This window comes from Ambystoma mexicanum, chromosome 1p (assembly GCF_040938575.1).
Source record: "Ambystoma mexicanum isolate Mex_15411 chromosome 1p, UKY_AmexF1_1, whole genome shotgun sequence".
NCBI classification, from domain to species: Eukaryota; Metazoa; Chordata; class Amphibia; order Caudata; family Ambystomatidae; genus Ambystoma; species Ambystoma mexicanum.
This window is the reverse complement of record NC_090921.1, coordinates 673,391,063-673,410,614: the sequence shown is the minus strand read 5'-3', so window position 1 is coordinate 673,410,614 and position 19,552 is coordinate 673,391,063. Positions and strand designations below refer to the sequence as shown.

General features: G+C 47.9%; 1 protein-coding gene across 1 annotated transcript in view; it reads left to right on the top strand.

Annotated features, from left to right (window-relative positions):
* Positions 1 to 5,096: 5,096 nt before the first annotated feature.
* The window catches only part of LOC138578972 (cathepsin K-like), a 39,543-nt gene continuing 25,087 nt past the window's right edge, over positions 5,097 to 19,552 (top strand). The window contains exons 1-2 of the mRNA XM_069649740.1: positions 5,097 to 5,222; positions 10,424 to 10,559. Of these exons, the coding sequence (XP_069505841.1) occupies positions 10,434 to 10,559 (126 nt within the window). The 5' untranslated portion in view covers positions 5,097 to 5,222; positions 10,424 to 10,433. The remainder of the gene's footprint in view (positions 5,223 to 10,423; positions 10,560 to 19,552) is intronic.

The following is a 19,552-nucleotide window of genomic DNA, read 5'->3' as shown; positions in this document are numbered from 1 at the left end:
CAATTGCCACCTTGATGGGACACTCTCCAACTGAAAGATCTCATTCCACCTCTTAACCGGCAAGTCTGTGCCTGCTTCCAAGACCATTAAAGTAACACTATAAAGCTCATTTTAAAGATTAATTTATATCCATGTGAACTAGTTTGGCATGAAAATAATGTTTTTAAGTGGATAGTCAAACTTTGTTAATATCATGCCTAATAGTAACCGGTTGCCTCCAGTGGTCGAAGTGTACGAAAAGAAGTACTGGAACTATGTTCCCTACTGGCCTGCCCCAGTTCCCCACAAACTCCATTGTCATGCCCCCTCCCACACACACTCCAAATACCCCAAACACATGCACCTGCTGTTCAAAGGAACGGTCACGGCAGTGCACTGAATGTGCAAGAAACCATTCCAGAACAGTTTCTTTTTAAATAAAAAGTATAGGAACAAAAGTATAGGAACAATAACACATAATTTTAAAAAGTAGAGGAGCACCGCTCCCAACCGCTCCTGCCCACTTCGACCACTGGTTGTCTCTGTAATAATGAAAGATCCTTAGTCATCTTGTGTAGGTTCCACAGTTAAGCTTTATTCCAGTTACATTAAGATGGTAAACATGAACCACTAGGTCCCATCACCCAGGCTGGGTCTCTCCAACTGACATACTCTGAAACCTTCCCTACAGGCATTCCTACACTCACAACCAAACATTCTCTCAGACACACCAACATTCTCTCATGCATTCCCTAGCACCCGCATTCACACCAAGCACGATACAACACATCTCCCTTCTTCACACACACACACATCCACAAAAGGAAACGTACAGGGAAACACTCATACAGGGCATCTATTTTGTGAGGGATGCAACTCAGAAGGATTTGTGGAGACATTGGAAATGCCCACTGTATGAATCTTGATTGGGTCTAAGGGAGGCGTCTTTGGAAGGTGCATTCCTTCTTCTGTGGAAGTGCCACTTCATTTTTTCCTTTCTTATTCTCCCTCTAAACTAAAAGAAAATTCCCAAATTGAGTCTGTGTCGTTGATTAATTCTGGTAGTCCGCCAGGTTATATCATTTGCACCTCCTACATCTGGCTGAGCATCCTCCAAAAAGTCTACCACTCTGGCCCAACCTATTCCTTCAACAGCAGCACTTGTTCTCCCCATTATTGATGTCCCTAGCCTCATAAAGACATATCCTTTAATCAGTTAGGCTTGAGTATAGATAACCTGCTCATCCCTCCAGGGGTATTAAGGATTCCAATTGCTCTGAGCATTGCAGCAATCATCCATGTTCTGCTGTTGTGCATTTGACTAGGACAGCAACAATCTTGATTGTTGTCTCAATTTCCTCTTGCCTGAACTGGCAATGCCAAGTGTTAACCTGTCACATTACCTCGTGCCATGCCTGATTCCTCAAACCAGTCCTGGTTTTCCCATTGAATGCAGCGACTTTTAGTTTAACTTTTCCCATTCTAAACAGGGGCCTACTAATCCCAGCAACGTCTTGAGGTGTCATGCAGGAGACAAGGCAACTTGGCAGCTATGTTAAGGTTTACTCCTGTCGAACATTTTGAAGCGTTTTAGGCCTACCATGATTGCGAGCCAAATGCTTTCTAATTTCAGAACCCAGTCATCAAACGGCATGGTGACGACTTAAGCCATCTGTATTCATAGGCTAACTATCCACGTGCAGTTTAGGATTTCAGCGCTCTGTTGATCGATCTGAAGATGATAACTTAAAAAAGGCTTTCTTAGATGCTCTTACCTCTGCTCACCCTATCAGTGAGCTTGAGGGTCTCTTTTAAGGTGAGTAATGTACAATTTTAGATATGGATATGGTGGTGCTCCCGCTCCTGTCCATTATTCTTACCCAACTGCCAATCAACCAGGAAACCTTTCCTCAGTTATTTAATGTAAATCCCCCTAGAAGCATCAGAAAGGAACCTGCACAACTTAGATGCGAGCGTGACTTTCAAATTCACCCGGATCCTATTAGAGACCAAAAGGTCTTCTTACAGGCTTTTGGCCAGAGATGCATTTAGAAGTCCACAGATTGGCTTCTGTTTTCAATTGAAGCCCTGTCTCCATCCAAGGGAATTCATGCACATTTTTACAGGGCCAACGTAGCACCTGTGGCCTACCAGAGACGTGTCCCACTGAAGGATAGGTGTAAGATCAGTGCCTTTTGCAAGCAGTAGCGTCTGGGTTCCACCTGCGTGGGGGCGGGAGGATGTTATTTTAGTCACATTTCCAATGCTTTTGGGGATAATTGAGAGTTCTCCTTTTTGCTTCCCCCCCTCTCTCTTTTCAGATCTTTCTAATGTTCTGATGTTATGAAGGAAATAGGATATTCCATACGAATAAATAATAGTAGTGCACATACTCCTGGCCCACTGTCCCGTTCCTCCATACGGCCCCCTCTGCTAATAGCTGTCCACTTTGTAGATCTTTGTCAGATGGAGCTGGGAGCGCATTAACAGATGGTTCCATGCATAGGCATGCCTATCCATGCACCTCTGCTAACTGCAAGAATGATCTGATACATGAAATGCTGTGAATGTATTCCCTTCCCAGGGAAAACACACCAATAGTAGAAACAAAAAGAGGACAATGGAAAGTGAAAAGAGGACTACAGAAGCCGCTCAGGAAGTAAAGTGTACTCTTTGAAGCCACTGATTCTAGCCCACCTGCCTATGGAAACACAACACCAAGCCTAATAGGCGGGGCTACATCTTCCCTAGCACGACATTGTAGGAACCATGAGTCTCCAGCGGTGCTGAAGAGTTCAAGTGGCAGACTGTTCATTTCAAGCAGTTATTCTACCAAATCAAATACCCATACACCTCTGCAACATGAACAATTGGGTGCCTTTCAAAAGGCAATCAAGACGTTCCTGTTCTTATCTTGCCACAGTGCTTGGAAGCCCCATACGGTTTGAGGGCTTACGAATTACAGCTAGATAGACCTTTAGGGTACCTGCAAGCAGCAGGCACTCCCATGGCTGCCTCTGGTTTTGGGGTGCCCACCTTCGCTATTGTGCATGGTTGCAAGAATGCATACTCTACCAAGCTTGGGGACAGGCAGCGCCTCTGCAGGGAGTAGGCACTCATTCTGGGCACTTCATGGATTGAGAAAAGAGAAGGGAGCAGAAGTCTCGCCTCAGGAGAAACAGGGTACATCAACTTCTGTCCTGGTCTGTCACAGCCCTTGGGGTGCTTATGGGGTTCTCCAAGGGATGCACGTGACTAGTGCTTGAAGATACGCAAGATGGTGACGGACTGATAATAATCTGGGACACGAAGCAAGGGATGGTGAGGGCCAAGGTTAAGGTTGGGCATTGCAGAAGCTTAAGGGTAGGCAGGGGGCATGGAAATGAAGGTCAAACATGGGCGGGCACCAAAGAACTAAAGATGAGAAACGGGCATGAAACTGAGAATTACATATGGGTACAGGGCAAAGGAACTGAATGTTAATAAAGGCACTGGAACCATGGTTTAAAATTAAGAATTGGCAGGGATCAAGGGACTGTTGGCCAAGTATGGGCATAGAACAAGGAACTGGATGCTAAGGATGGGCATGGGCAGGGGACTAAGACTACAGAGTGGTCGGAGGCAAAGAATGAAAGGCACAGGATGGGCATGGAAAGGCACATCTATAGCTAAGGATGGGCATAGAACAAGGAACTGGGTGCTAAGGGTGGGCATGGGCATGGGCAGGGCAGGGGACTAAGACTACAGAGTGGAAGGAGGCCAAGAATGAAAGGCACAGGATGGGCATGGAAAGGCACATTTATAGCTAAGGATGGGCATAGAACAAGGAACTGGATGCTAAGGATGGGCATGGGCAGGGGACTAAGACTACAGAGTGGTGGGAGGCAAAGAATGAAAGGCACAGGATGGGCATGGAAAGGCACATCTATAGCTAAGGATGGGCATAGAACAAGGAACTGGGTGCTAAGGGTGGGCATGGGCATGGGCAGGGCAGGGGACTAAGACTACAGAGTGAAAGGAGGCCAAGAATGAAAGGCACAGGATGGGCATGGAAAGGCACATTTATAGCTAAGGATGGGCATAGAACAAGGAACTGGATGCTAAGGATTGGCATGGGCAGGGGAGTAAAGACTACAGAGTGGTAGGAGGCAAAGAATGAAAGGCAGAGGATGGGCATGGAAAGGCACATGTATAGCTAAGGATGAGCACTGATGGGCGCATGGCGTGAGGAACTCAAGGTAATAGGCAGTGGTGCAACGGCCATTGGGCAGATCGTGCTTTAGCCCCACCCACCGAAATATTGGGCTATGTTGACTTGTCCTGGCTGATTTACAGAGCCGTGGAAGGACAGAACAGGCCACATAGAAAAACAGTGTCTGGGGCTTCAGTTAGCAAAGGCTCAGCAATTATTAATGTACATCGTGTCATTCTTGGCACCTGCATAGGTATACATTTTTAGGTACTTGAACTCGCGATGGGGGGTTACTTGCATGCCAGGAGAGTGACTGTAATTGGGGGTTGGGGGCCATGAGGCAGCTCATTTCCACAGAAATTCTTAAGTGGGTGCTTTAAGTCGTAAAGGATGGAGTTTCCTGCTTGTAACGTTGAAGCTGCACTGCAATAGTGACATTTGAATATATAAAGAAGTTAGATGCCCCCACACAAGTATGTTTGCCCGTGCCCCCACAGTCTCTGAAGATAGTGCTTCTCCCAACGGGTTTGCCCCCGCCCCCCATCCCCAGATATTGTAGCCTATGCGTACGTCTGGTTACAGGTGTGCATGCAACAAGGAAGTGACGCTTTCGGATGTGCATGCAACAAGGAAGTGACGCTTTCGGATGTGCATTCAGAAAGGAAGTAAATGGCAAGGGTGCCCATGTCCTGGGGTAAGGAAATGAAGGGTAGTAAGGCAGTGGGTGAAGACTCTCCCTCGGCTAAAGAGGTCCTCTCCAATTGTATTAATGGCATTGTGCCGCTGTCCCCAAACCCTGCCGAGACTTGCCCAATTCCTGCCTTGTCGTCGCTCGCGTTGCTAATGGAAGAAGATGATTTTCCGCCGTCCTTCGGTTTACTTCCCTTCGTGATTCAGCGGCCCCGGCCTGCTCTGCTCTGATCAATCTTTCCGCACAGCCCGGGCACTTCCCTCCCTCGGTCACTATAAGAGTCTCTCGGGACGGCAGTCGCTCCCATTCCCTGCAGCGTCCGAGGAACTGGAGGAAGCCCGTACTCTGCAGGCACGCCAGGTACAGCATTGCGCCTAGAGTGCGAGGTCTCTGCGCTGTAGGCCGCAAAGGCACAGTCTGAGATCCAGGCAGGCCGCGGCCCTGTCATTCCCAGTGTAGGGCATAGGGCCTGAGATCCCTGCGGCCTTGGGGTCTTTGAGCCTGGGCTCTGTTGGGAGAGGCCCACTGTGGGGTCCAGTAGAGCTGCAACCATAACAGCCATGTTACGTGGGCTAGGTCTTTAGAATGGGCACAGATCTGCCCTGTACAGGGTATGTTCAGCCAGGGCTGTTGCTAGGTTTGGAAAAGATCAGGGGCTATGCTAATTTTGGGACTGTTGGCTAGCTAGCCTATTTGATTGTAATCCCTGAGCTTCTATCCTGGGCTACAACCAAAAGACCGGAGCTATAGCCCCCTCAGCCCACCCCCCCCCAGCAACGCCTCTGTGAGCCATGATCAGTACGGCATGAAGGTCACTGCCTGCGATTGCTGCAGCACAGTCATGCGTAGTGTCTGCCCTAACAAGCACACATTCGAGGATTAGAGCCTGAGATCTGTGCAGACCCAGCAGACAGAGTTTCCCCGAGAGAAGGTGCCAGCACGTGAGATCTATGCAGCCCTCATAGGCCCAGTATGGGGACTAAAGCCTAAGACCTCTGGAGCCCTGGCAGGCACAGTATTGGAGCTAGCGCTTAAGAACTCGGCAGCACTGAGCTGCAGAGTATTTGGTTTATATCTGGGCACAGCATGGAATCTAGACCCTGCCATAGCTGCACCTCTCACTGGCGCATGCTCTCTGCAGCCTGGGCAGATGCAGTAGACGTGTTCCATTTATATCCGCAGACCAATGCAGCTCCCACCTGTAAAGCCTGGGGCCGAGCGCCCGAGATCTGTGGGGTCCTGGCAGCACAGTATGCAGACTAGAGCATGGCGTCTCTGTAGCATGGGCAAGCACGGTATAGGGGGTTGGTTTGGGAGCTTGAGTTATATGATATGACGTTCATAACGCGCCTATACACAAGTGTTTCAAGGCGCGACGAGGCAAGGGAGGACAGACAACGATCTTACTAGGCCAGGTGACACTGAGATTGCGCAAGTGAAGGGGGAGGGGAAAGTGCAAGGGGAGAGGGGAGGGGGCAGTGCAGTACATGGGATCACACAGTAAAACAAATGAAACAAATACAAATAAATAAAAAGGGAGGCCACCTGGTGGCAAGCGCAAAGGGTAAGTGCAGACATCAAGTGTCAAGTGAGGGCAGGGGACTGTAGGGATCCAGAAACAGACCCCGAGTGCAAGGGTTGCCATGGGGGCAACCAGTGCAGGAGTGCAACTGGCGGGGAGGGGACCTGGGCCCGAGATCAGAGGGTACCCAGGTGAACAGTGCAGTTTCAATTTCTACCAGGAGTTCAGCAGCTGAGAGGAGGAGAGAAAGCAGCTCTCGCGGGCACAGCATAGGGTCTGGGGCCTGAGATCTCTGCATCTCTCACAGGTGCAATAAAAGGTCCAACGCCTGCCATTTGTGCAGCATGGCATGCGCAGTATGGGGCATAGAGCTCTAGATCGCAGCAGCCCTGACAGGGACTGCATGGGGTCCAGAGCCTGACATCTCTGCTGCTCTCACGGGTACAGAATGGGCCTAGCGCCTCAGATTCCTGCAGCCTTGTTACACGCAGTATGGTCTTTATATCATGATCTCTCTTCTGCCCTGATGGGCACGGTATGGGGGCTAGAACCTGGGAGCACTGGCGCCCTGATGGGCGCAATATTGCGTTTTATTGGGTTTATATATCTCGACATATCACAGCTCAGGCACAGCATGTCATCTAGAGCCCACCACATTGGTATCTCTCATGGGCACAGTATGGTGTCTATATGCTATGGTCTCTGTGCTCTGAGGGGGTACAGTATGGGGTCTAGAGTCTGAGATGTCTGCAGACCTGACAGGTGCAGTAGTGGACACTTATATCCAGAGAGCAATGCAACACTCCTATAGGAAGCATGGGGTGGAGAGCCTGGGACCTGTGGAGTTCTGACATGCACAGAATGTGGACTAATGCCCGAGATCACTGGAGCACTGACACGCACAGTAAAGGGCCTTATATATGAGCTCGAGGCCTATGGGGCACTGACAGGTACCATATGTCTGAGGTCTGGGATCTGAGACCTCTTTAGCTCTCATGGGTACAGTATGGGACCCACAGCCTAAGACCCCTGCAGCCCTGGCAGGCACAGAATGGAGCGTTAACCCTGAGATCTCTGCGGCCCTGGCAGGCACAGCATAGAGCTTTAACCCTAGGATCTTTGCAGCTCAAGCAGGCAGCGCATGGAGCTGTAACCCTGATATCTCTGCAGCCCTGGCAGGCACAGGATGTAGCTTTAACCCTAGGATCACTGAAGCTCAAGCAGGCACAGCATGGAGCTTTAACCCTGAGATCTCTGCAGCCCTGGCAGGCACAGCATGGAGCTTTAACCCTGAGATCTCTGCAGCCCTGGCAGGCACAGGATGGAGCTTTAACCCTAGTATCTCTGCAGCTCAAGCAGGCACAGCATGGAGCTGTAACCCTGAGATCTCTGCAGCCCTGGCAGGCACAGAATGGGGTGTCAGCCCTAGGTCTTGACAGACTATGCAGGGCTGCAGTACTACGAGACTGCTGCATCCTGAGAGGTGGGGGTTTTATTGGGTCATACCCAGAGACCTCTGCCGTTATCATGAAATATATGCAGCTGTGGCAAGTAGAGTTTGACAGTCACACTGCGGGATCTACGCTCCTCTGCCAGGCCCAGTACAGGGACTATACTTTGTGATCTCTGCAGCTCTGACAGGTCCATTACAGGGCCTACACCTTGGATCTCTGCAGCTCTGACTGGTTCCATAGGGGGGGTTATACCCTGACATCTCTTCAGACCTGACTGCTACATTATTAATGTTATTCTATGATTTGTCTGAATGTTGCAATGTCTCTGCACCTGGAGTGATACCCTGAGCTTCTTGCCGCACAGACCGGTACAGTGTGGAGGAGGGGAGCTATGCCCTGAAATCTCTGCATCTCGGGCATGGGATTCATATATGAGATAAGTAAGCTACTGCTGGTACATATGGGCCTGATTCGCGCTGTTGAGGAGTTATGTGACACCACACAGGATGAGGTTGAGGTGGAGGCCTGTGGGATGGCATGAACACCGGGTTAACCTATTTTATTTTTTAGTTTTAACATTTATAAAGCGCTCACAGGCAGGAATCGTTTGATTTTCTTAGTTGCGTAATTGTGGTTTTTTTTTGTCTTAGTTACATATTTATAATGCGCTTAAACATTTCTAAGCGCGGACCCGGGGATCGAACCTATGTTGCTTTGCTGCCGCTGAGCTATCCTCCTGGGACAACTTGGGCATAACCCGATGTGGTCTATCCTGGAGCTATGTGAGGGGCTTGGGGCCTGCCATGGGTGCCTACCTGACACATGCTCTGGGCCAATGAAGGCAACAAGGGAACTTTCTTCAGGGTCCTTAACATCCCATATGCACCACAAGTGTTGGCCATATTTCATGTATACTTTGCTATTCCGACCTCATGATTTTGATTACAGCACAGCTGCAATTTCCTTACAGTTTTATCTTGGATTTGATCAAATGTAAAGAAAAAAGGGCTGCCGACCGCTACCTGATAGCTATTGCCCTATCACACAAATCTACTCCTCCCAAACTATTCCAATTCTCTCCAGACCGTGCAGGAGACCAGTGGACATTGTGGCACAGAGGCATTGCTGGGGCCTGCGGGGGGCTGGAGGGGTTATAGCCCCGGGATTGTTGGTTGTAGCCCCGGATAGAAGCTCAGGGGCTACAACCAAAAGGCTGGCTAGCCCCCAGTCCCGACATTGGTGTAGCCCTGGATCTTTTCCAGACCTAGCAACACTCCTGCAGCCCCCTTCATTCTGGGTTCGGCTCCATGCACTCCACAGAACATCCCCTTTGGTATCTACTGCCGTCCGCAATGCTGCTCGCCCCTCCCTCCTTCTTGCCCTCGCAAACATGGGCGTTCGTGGCTCTGCCCTTGGCTGGATTACCTTCCACTTCCCACATCGACCCCTCCCCATCTCGTGGAAAGCTGGCCCCTGCTTGCCCATCTCCTTCCAAGAGGTGGTCTCCCAATTGGTGTTCATTGTCTCTCTTCTCTCCAACACCTTCCTTCAGCCTCTACCACGCATTCACTCTTGGCATCCACATCTATTTCTGCTTTCCACATTTCACCCCTGACCACTACTCCGCCCATCCCCCATATATCCACCTGTTTCTCGTCCATGTTCCCATTTCCCCCCAGCCGACACATGCAACACTTCACCCTTTCTGCTCACCCTTGTAAGGCAGCCAGAAATAGGAAAGCTTCATACATGCCAACATGATCCATCCCATTCGGGATATGCTAGTCCAGTCCCTGTTTTAATGTTGCATTCCGGGTCTCGTGGTCCAAGTTCCCCATTATAAATTCAGGAATGAAAGTCCCAGAGTGCGAAGTTAAAACCAGGAATGGACTACAGGGCTCCTGGATTGAATGCATAATGTTGGCATGTATGATGCTTCCCTGCCTGTGTGTGCCCTGTTTCATAGTGTTTCTGTTTGAAGCACTACCCGAACCTCCTGAAATAAAAAAATAAACAGGTCATGTTGATCTTAGTGTGACCAGACGCCCCGGTAATGCCGGGACTGTCTTGGAATTCGGCGTCTGTTCCTCTGTCGCAGCAGTTTTTAATCATTGAAATACCTTGTCCCGGGTTTGGAGAGAGCGTCTGATGACCTTGCAGAATACCAGCTGTGAAAGTATCAATCTCGGCTCCGATCGAACTCTAGTTTGTCAACAATTCAACATAATATAGACAACATAAACTTAAAATTATTTTAAATTAACACTAAATCATATTGCTAGCATCCCTGGCTGGGATCGAACACGGGGCCTGAACAGCAAACCTTCAATTTCCTAGCCAGGCCCTGAATAGCAATCATGAGCTCCTTGCTGCTTACCATGCTTTACAGCCACAGCCAAAAGTATACATCCGGGAGAATGCCAGGAATCATACCCCCACCCCCTCCCTCTCTCCTCTCTCTTCCTACTGCTAGAATGTAGTCCTGGCAGCCACTGTCAAATTGTAGTCCTGCCTTCAAATCGGGGTGCTTCTTGGTGACATATGTCGTGTTGCAGCTCTGAGATCTTGTTTTCGTTCCTTCACAGACTTCACAGAATGACTTGGGCCGCCCTCCTGCTGCTGCTGCTCCCCGTGGTTTCTGGCACTTTGTACCAGGATGAAAGTTTGGACTCACACTGGGAACTGTGGAAGAAGACGTACAGTAAACAATACAACAGCCAGGTAACCCCATGGCCTGGACCCACAGGCACTATTCTGACATATAGACATCCACAACGGACCCCGAGTAAGTGGGGTTAGGGAGCAGAATATCAGACTGATAAGGTCCAAACAACCATTATGTATGGGGGGCGGGGAATATCGCTATTTAGTGATGTGACGGATGGCTCGGGAGGATAGCTCAGGGGCAACATGCTCGCCTTGGAAGCAATACGACACAGAGCACCACAGGTTCGATCCCGGGGTCCGGGCTTAGAAACCTCAAAGGATTAAATGCGTTATGAAAAACCAATCATATCTTGGCTGGGTGGTTTTGAGATTTTCCCAACAAGCTATTCAGTCTACCTGACTGAAAGGGAAAGCACCATGACTCGTGAACCGGCCACATATTAAATACATTTAAATGTAACACTCGCTGTGACTTAATATCATTGATATGTCTTCATATGTAATGCCCTACTCAAAGGTGTATCTCATTCATAATTGTTTTTTTCATGCCTCATCCCAAGAACGTTGTAGGGCACTGCCATGCCCCCCTGACCCACTCTGTGGTATCATTAATGTATTGTATTAAAGCATGCATGAGCGAGTCTTTTTGTGTAGTGGAAATGTAAAATGATCACTATTAAGTGATTTTTTTTTTTTTTTACCGAAGGAAAATAAAACACAGTGATGTAAACTGATTTGCACAGAATCACATCGTTTGGTCAAATTTAGGCTCTGGGGTATACCCAAGTTTTTCTGGTTCTAAAGTTTGTAATTCAGGTAGTAGTACACTTCCTCCCATCACATCTTAGAATGTGCACCAGTGTAAACTTCTTTACGCATGGCTGTCTGTCGAAATCTAACCAAATACTGTGTGTTCAATGAAGTTTACCTGCAAAACACCAAACCATATGATAAAGCAACCCAACAATATAAATAAAATCCTTATAAAAACGGGTATTTCAAAACTGGAATGAGTCAATCGGAAAGGGCAAGAGGGCACAAAAGAAAATGCATATCTGAGACATAATTACAAGGCAATTTAGCAAAGTGTAGGGATTAAAAATACCCCCTTGGTAATCCACAGTACACTGTCCATTCCAATCAAAGGAAACAACTGTGTATCTGGTAAACTCAGTGACATTTACAGATTTACTGTGAGTAACTATTTGAGAAATTCACATCCATATTGAAAACAAATAACATAGTTCTACATGTAATTAAGTGATTGATTGGTGAGTTGTCAGTGGCAGAGTTTTAGGTAATGACGCTGGGCAGAATACAAACTGTTCTAGTCCAATACTTTATTTGGCCAGTCCATTCTTATGAGGCCCCAAACTGCTTCCACGCCCCTTGACTATCCAGCACTCCCTCACCCACATGCCGGCCTCCCATATATTTACTCCCCATGTTACATTTTATGATGGAACTAGAGTCCCATCTAAACTATATACAATAACAAGCAAGGAATGACTAACTGCTGTGATGCATGCACAGGCCAGTTACAGCACTGAAGAAAACAAAACTTCTTTTAATTACAAACACATATAACACAGAGCTAGTGAAAGGGTTAGGGTGGTGGTCAGCCACCCTCCCGGCATCCTCCTCGGTGCCCAGTTCACACCCCCTGGCCTCCCACAGGCTGGCACTCACCAGTGCTAACATTGCTATATTTCCTTTTTTAAAAAGAAAATGTGTGTGCAGTGTGGTGTAGCAATTTGCCCAAAGGTTGCTAAGCCACAGCAACCATGTAATTGATCAGTGGTGCTGGTGTTCCACTTCTTCTGTGGTGTGCCAGTGCTGCCTGCATTTGTTTGCACCCAGTGCCCACTCCTTCCTTTGCCAAAAGATTTGCTGCAGAGCAGAATGCCTAAAGGTAAGTGTTGTGTTATAATGTATGCATGGCTGCGTGTTTGTATGCAATGCATGCAGTGTTTATGTGCGTGTGCAAGTGTTGGGTCAGGTGAGTTTGTAGATATGCATGTATGTTTGTAAGTGTCAGAGTTTGTGTGGGTGCATGTGTGTTTCTGTGTGTAGGTGTCTGGGTACGGGTGTGAGTGTGAATGCAATGCATGCACGTATGTGTGTTTGATGTGTTTGCATGGTCGGGCATTAGCAATAGGAATGTTGATTTCTATTTTGGGCTCATCCAAGCGAATTGCATTGGCCATTATTACTGACAATGATAAATTGTGGCCTCAGCCTCAAGCAAGTGATTTAAAGTGACCATTATTATTGGCATTGACAGATTGTGGCTGCAGCCTCAACCAAGGGATTTAAAGTGACCCTTATTATTGGCATAGACAGATTGTGGCTGCATCATCATGCAAAGTATTTACAGTGATCATTATTACTGGCATAGACAGATTGTGGCTGCAGTGTCATGCAAGGAATTTACAGTGATCATTATTACTGGCATAGACAGATTGTGGCTGCAGTGTCATGCAAGGGATTTACAGTGATCATTATTACTGGCATAGACAGATTGTGGCTGCAGTGTCATGCAAGGGATTTACAGTGATCATTATTACTGGCATAGAGTGTGGCACAGCCTAATGAAAATGTTGTGAAATGCTCCTATGTACTGTTGGTGACATGGCATTTACAGGATCTTTCATGTGTTACCCTAGAGAACGAATTGTAAATTGTATAGCTTTTCATGCCATTTTTCTCAAAGCGGTGCTGTAAAATGCACAATTCAACAAATTAAACATTTTCTTTCTTGGGGGAGAAGCCCAAATTCCCCCCCTAAATTATGTTCGGCTCGCTCACTACACTTGAATCACGTGAGCTAATTTAGGGAAATATTTGGGCACCTCCTCTGAAAATATTGAACAGCTGTGACTGACCATGAATCATGGCATTTTATGTTTTTTTTCATGTTAATGAACCAAGATAACCAATGATAAATTGTGTGGTTGCTTTCCCCAATTTTCCTCGAACATTGTTCTTTAAATGCACTATTTCACTACATTTAAAAAAAAAAAATTCTTGGGGGAGAATTTCCCAAAACTCTGCTTAATTATTATGGGGAAGTATAGGCCGCGCCACTGAAAATATTCACGAGACGTGACTGGCGATTAATCATTTATATTCCTGGTGCTCTATCAGGAGCCGTTGGGCCAGCCTCCACCTCCGCCCCCGCTGACCACCCCAGCACCAAAGCTGCCTTCACCACTGTGAGTTGCATTCAGATGTATACAACTGCGTACAAGACATGCAAGAGAATAATGGTAGCATAGCTCGGTGGTTTGAGCGCTAGCTACAGAGATGTGCAGTATCTCTAGATCAGAGGTTCAAATCTTAGTAGGGCCAACTTAGTGTTTCATCCTTCTGAAGTCAGTAAAACAAGTAGTAACACGTATTAACCATACACCTCCATGGTTGTCGCAATGTGCTCAACAAAATGAACAATTGTCGTATTGCTGTCAGTCCCACGAAATGTAAGGAAATTCCCTGTCAACAAATCTGTTGTCCCACTCCAGACAAGTGTTCACACCACCATTAGGTATCTTTTTGCACGTTCATTCTAGTATTGCCAGCAGTGCGTCTGTTCAGGTGGGGAGCGCTGAGTGTGTGGACTGAAGTTTAAACACAATAAACAAGTGGGAAGCTAGTTCCTATTGGCTGTGCCATTCACACCTTCCCAAATCTGCTCAAAATACAGAGAACTTGTTTGACTTGTGCTGAGCAATCTGTACAGAAACCAAAGGAAAACAACCATTGTATGGCTTTTATGTAAGCATGGGGGAAGAATTTGTGAAGCAATGCCATATTGGTATTATCTGGCCATAAGATGGCAACAACTGGAAACTGGTTTAAGAACATGGGAATATGATATTAGTGCCTAGCAAATGCCTAATACTTATACACAAGCCAAAACCCTTGGCTTTGACAATGCTCGTTTATAACAGGACTTCAGAACAAGGAGAAGACGTGAGGACACTCATATTGAATATAAATCAAGTGGGCGAAGGAACACTTAGTTAAGGCATTTTTATTCCAGAAGGATCTCCTTTGTAGCCGCAATTAAACCATTATCTTCCAGAAGACTGCTTTGGAATAATACTGATAAGCCACATAGAGCACAACATTTGATGTTACTGCTTGACACAGCTAGTTCAAAGACATGCTAGTAGAGTGTGTTTAGGGAAGGAAGGTGCCGGTAGTGAATGGGAATGGCAAGAGGTGCTAGCATGTTCATGGTTAGTCAATCAGTGGGTAAAAACCAAACAACGCCCACGAGCTGTGTCTACTCCCCACACCCCATCTCCCTTTGAGTCTCAAGTGCCATCTGATAGCCAAACCTATTGGGGGCATGACACATTTCTGAGCTTTCCTCTGTTGACTCCCATCTGTCATACGGAAGAGGGCCTTGACCACACTTACGAACAAATCTGACCCTTCATCCTTGATGCTCCAATCACCAGACACTCCTTTGACCTCGACTGAAGGTGAACACCACCATGCCTCTTTTGCCCCATTACTATTTTGCTCCATTCCTCTCCTTTCACTTCGTTTCTTTTTTGGCTCCCACTTGCCTTTCACCAACCACCCATTTCTCGTGTCGACCACATTCCTTGTGCCTCTCCCAATTGCCAATCCACCCCCCATGTGCCTCTATTCACCCAGATGGGTCTTGCCACCACCATTCCCTACCTTCCCCGTTTATGGTTTATGCCCCGCAACCTCTCACTACCTGTGTATGCAACTGTTTCCTATCAGACCCACCTTGTGCCTCCTTTTCACAATGCACCATTTCTGACCCACAATGCTGGTACTCAAACACACTTGCATGCACACTCTTGCCCAGTTCCTCTCTTACACACATTCTCTTGCGTCTGCTTTCATACACCCATGCCCTCGTCCATCCTTGCACATACCCTCAGTAGACAGGGCCGGGCTAGTAGGGGCTACATGCTTGTCCCCCAAGGCAACACCTAGAAATAGAGATGCAGACCCTAGGGTAATAAAAATATTTTTATTAAATGTGTAGTGTGTTGACTTTATTTATGTGTGTACTATACATGTGTTTGTGTTGGATCAAACCATCCAGCCCATCATGGGGCTGGATGGAGTATTTTCAGAAGAAAGAAAGACCAATAGAACCGAGCTCCCCTGCCCAAAAATGGGCTGGCAGGGAAGAAAAGAATCCTGAGGGGGATTTGAACGAAAGTGACAGTTAAGAAAGACAGTTGAAGGAGAGAGAAGCAGAGAAAGAAAGGAAAAAACCTACCTGGGGTGGGGGTTGCTGCCTCGAGAAGCCCCACAGGGTCTTAATCAAGAAATGACACTAGGTGGTGGGTGGGGGAGCCCCCCCAGAGACTAAACTTGTGGGCCTAGCTGCTGATGCCAGGGGCACCTTGGCTGCCATGGGGCAGTGGCGATTGTCGGCCTGCCCGCGGGACACAGCGTCCTTGTCCAGGAATCACCAAGGGACAGGGCGGTGTGCATGAGGCTGCCCGGATTGAAAATGAACAGCCCAGCCCCGCCTGTGTGTGGGGGCAGCCCAGGCCAGGCTGCCAAGCCATGTCCCTAGTGGGCCTGTCTTGTGGCCAGCGATGTGGGCCCGTGCTGATACGTCCTCCTGGGCTGCCTGTGTCAGGCGCACCCTGGGAGGTGAAGAGCAGTGAAGTCTGCTCCACTCAGAAGGGTGGAGCAGTGAATATAAGACAGCGGGCCGCCCTCTGCATTTAACAATGCATTGCTGAGGCAGCGAGCAATGTTTTTTTCAATGAATTTCATAGGTTTTGCTAACCATAACGTCCCTTTAACGACGTTTGTTCAGTGATATGTATATATTTCATTTCTGTTCTCTAGGGTAATTCTTAAGTAGGGGGAAGTGTAAAGCTGGGATAAGTATTAGGGTAAGCAGGGTAAGATATTAAATATATATATGGACGTTAAGTAGAGAAGGCGGGTAAATGGGAAATAGACAGGCGTGAGGTAGCGGGCCAGTGTGGCGGCCTGTCTGAGGCCACCTAGCAAGATGGGACCACCCACAGAGGTCATCCTCTGGCCTCACACTACACCCGAGTTTAGGTAATGGGCCTGTTGCGCCAGACTCACCCTAAGGGTCCCCGTGACCCCGCCAAGGAAGAGTGAGTTGATGCTCATGTCAGGGGAATCCTAGGTAATATAAAAGATAAAAGGTTTAAAAGATAAGTGTTTAAATAAATAAAGAGGGGTCCTTGTTGAGGTCCATATTAAATTCCCTCTGGTGTCTGTGTCCATTTGTGATGGAAGAACTCAGGGTGTAGCCCATCTCCTGTTATCAGCAATACTATCTTGAGGTGCAGCACTCCTCCCTACTGTCTGGCCTGGGGTTGGTGGTTTCCATGGGGACTCTCCCAGGTCTGGTGGGAGGAGGTGGACACCCTTGCTTGGACCGGGGCAGGAAAAAAGGGGCTACGCTTTCCTCGCGTGTCTGGCAAGCCTACATGGCATGATGCCCCATTCCATTTGGGAGGAGCTAATCCAATCCCCGGTTTTTACTTTGTATTTGATTTGATAAGCACTCTCATTGCCCTTGTCAGCCTTCCATACCATTGTAGACAAATTAGTATTTGGTCCTGCCACATTGAGAGCTCTCTGGCCCAAACTGCTTCACCACATGATCATAACATGGCTGGGGTTGCTATTGATCCCATGCAGAGGGGACATGGATTAACCGTTCAGAATGGACGGCTCCTTTTGGTGGCTGGACCAGACTGACGGTAATAGCGAATATGAAAGGCTGCCATGAGCCTTCTGGGGCTTGGGGCCTAAATACCTTCAACTCTCTCTTCCTAAATATCTTCCTTCACGAGCCCTTCGCTCATCCGTCTCCAACTCCCTCATGGTCAGCCGCTTCTCGAAGCAACGAGCTGGGGGTAGATCTCTCTCCGCAGCAGGGTCCTCCCTCTGGAACAGCCTTCCTGCCTCCCTGAAACTCGAGGAGAACCATCTCCGGTTCCGGAAGCACCTCAAAACCTTCCTCTTCGCTTCTGCCTTCTCTCTCCCTCTCCCCTGCTAAACCTGCTTAACTCCCCACTGAATTCTGCACTAAACCTGCATCTGGGCCACTCTCAGTGACCTCGGTCCAGGGCCCAGCCACTCTCCACTTGCACTGCCTCCCTGGCTCCCCCTGCACTGTGGGACTGTCACTGTATCCCTACAGCCCCCTTCCCAGCACTTGCTCTGCACTTACCTCGCACTTGCCACCAGCTGGCCCTTTTATTTATTATTTATTATTTTATTACGCTACTTACCTTGTACTGCACTTTCCCCCCCACCTCCTCCCCCTGCACTTTCTCCTTTTCCCCTTACCTCTGCACTTGCGCGATCTGAATGACACCTGGCCTAGTAGGATCGTTTGTCTGTCTTCCCCTTGTTTCCCTCCCTCCCTGCCTCGTCGCACCTTGAAACACTTGTGTATAGGCGCGTTACAAATACCATATCATATCATATCATATCATAGCAATGAAAGTCGTTATGGTTAATTTATAGTCTTGCAGCCATCACCTTTTGATTGTGCTCCTCGTTCCCCTAGAGAATTACATTTCTCATATACCAAGCAGGGTGCGTTAGTACAACTGCAAAGCTACCCTTTGTGTGAAGAACTCCTCAGTACCGTCAGGATCTTCCCTTTCATTCTGCCTCCAGGTTTTATCTCTAGCTCTGGCCTCTAACTGTTACTCTCATCTCTTTCCTCCATCTGCAAACCCCTTTCTACATCAGGTTGGTACCTCTCATTTCTCCCTTATTCCCTCTCCTTGTATAGAAGTTAGCGGAAAGTCCGGTCCAAGGATTTGTGAGGCCCTGTGCGCCACCTAACCCAGTTTGCAGATGTATTCACATTATCCAGACGTGACATCACAAAAAACGGACATGACAGGTAGTGACATAGCTGTCTTTGATACTCAAAGGCACCAAGGGATGTGACCTTCTAAGCAGTTGTATGATCGATAGTAGGGGGATATCAGTAAAATGGTTAAAAATGCATTAAAAGAGAACGGTGCATTTCAAAATTACTTATTTTTTCATTGTTAACAGGTGGTTAACAATGAAGTGTGAAGACTAAGCTTAATCATTTGCTATAGATGACCAGTGAGCTGCATGTGCACCCCAGCGTGCCGAGGACGTATGCTTCAGAAATCTCACTGGTAGGATATCAGTGAGTTTAACACAGACTTGCATGTAACCGTTTTGAAAAATGGCTTTCACGCCCCAGTGGGGCGGACATGGGAGGTAACAGCCCATCAGCCTGAGCCATGTCCGTCCTGAAAGTCATTCATACTCCGGGGTTCATCCGGGGTACAAATGGCTTTCTTTTTTCTTCTCAGGAGAAGAGCAGAAAAAAATAAAAAAGGAAAAAAAGATGGTCGCCACCACAGGGAAGAGCGACTAAGTCCATGTTCCATTTCTATGGCGAAAGGCGGCGGACTGGACCTCAAAGCTCTGGTCCCGCACAGAAGTGTGGAGGGAGTGATGGGGAGAGGTTTTCTTTGGTTTGGGGGGTTCGGAGGGTGGGGAGGCAACAGAGAGGCTCTCTGTTGCCTCCCCACATACATTTATTTATAAAATGGCACCAACCTGAGGAAGGGCCTGGAGTAGCTGGAACAGCAGGCAGAGAATATATATTCTCGCTCGCTATTCCAGCCACCTGATTGGCCAATGGCCCTTCCCCGGGTGAGAATGCTGGATCGACCTGCCTCTTGTGCGTCAGGTTTGAGTAGCAATGTGTTTTGTAGTAACACCTAATATTCAAAAACTTGGAGAAATTATGTTTGTGGTTTGCCGTGCAAAAGATCTCCCATGTAATGTAGTGTAATGTAAGTGGTCTTGTATAGCACCCGTTTGCCACTATTGGTGGCCTTGCTGGGTTGGCTCTGTAAGAAAAGAGGGGCATTTTGGGACAGTTGGAAAGTGAGATGCATGACCTGTGGTGTTGATAGGTGCAGGTGGGATATACCAGGTTTCTGAGTGCCAATCCGCTTTCAATGGGTTTGTGGAAGAAAATTGGGAGTATA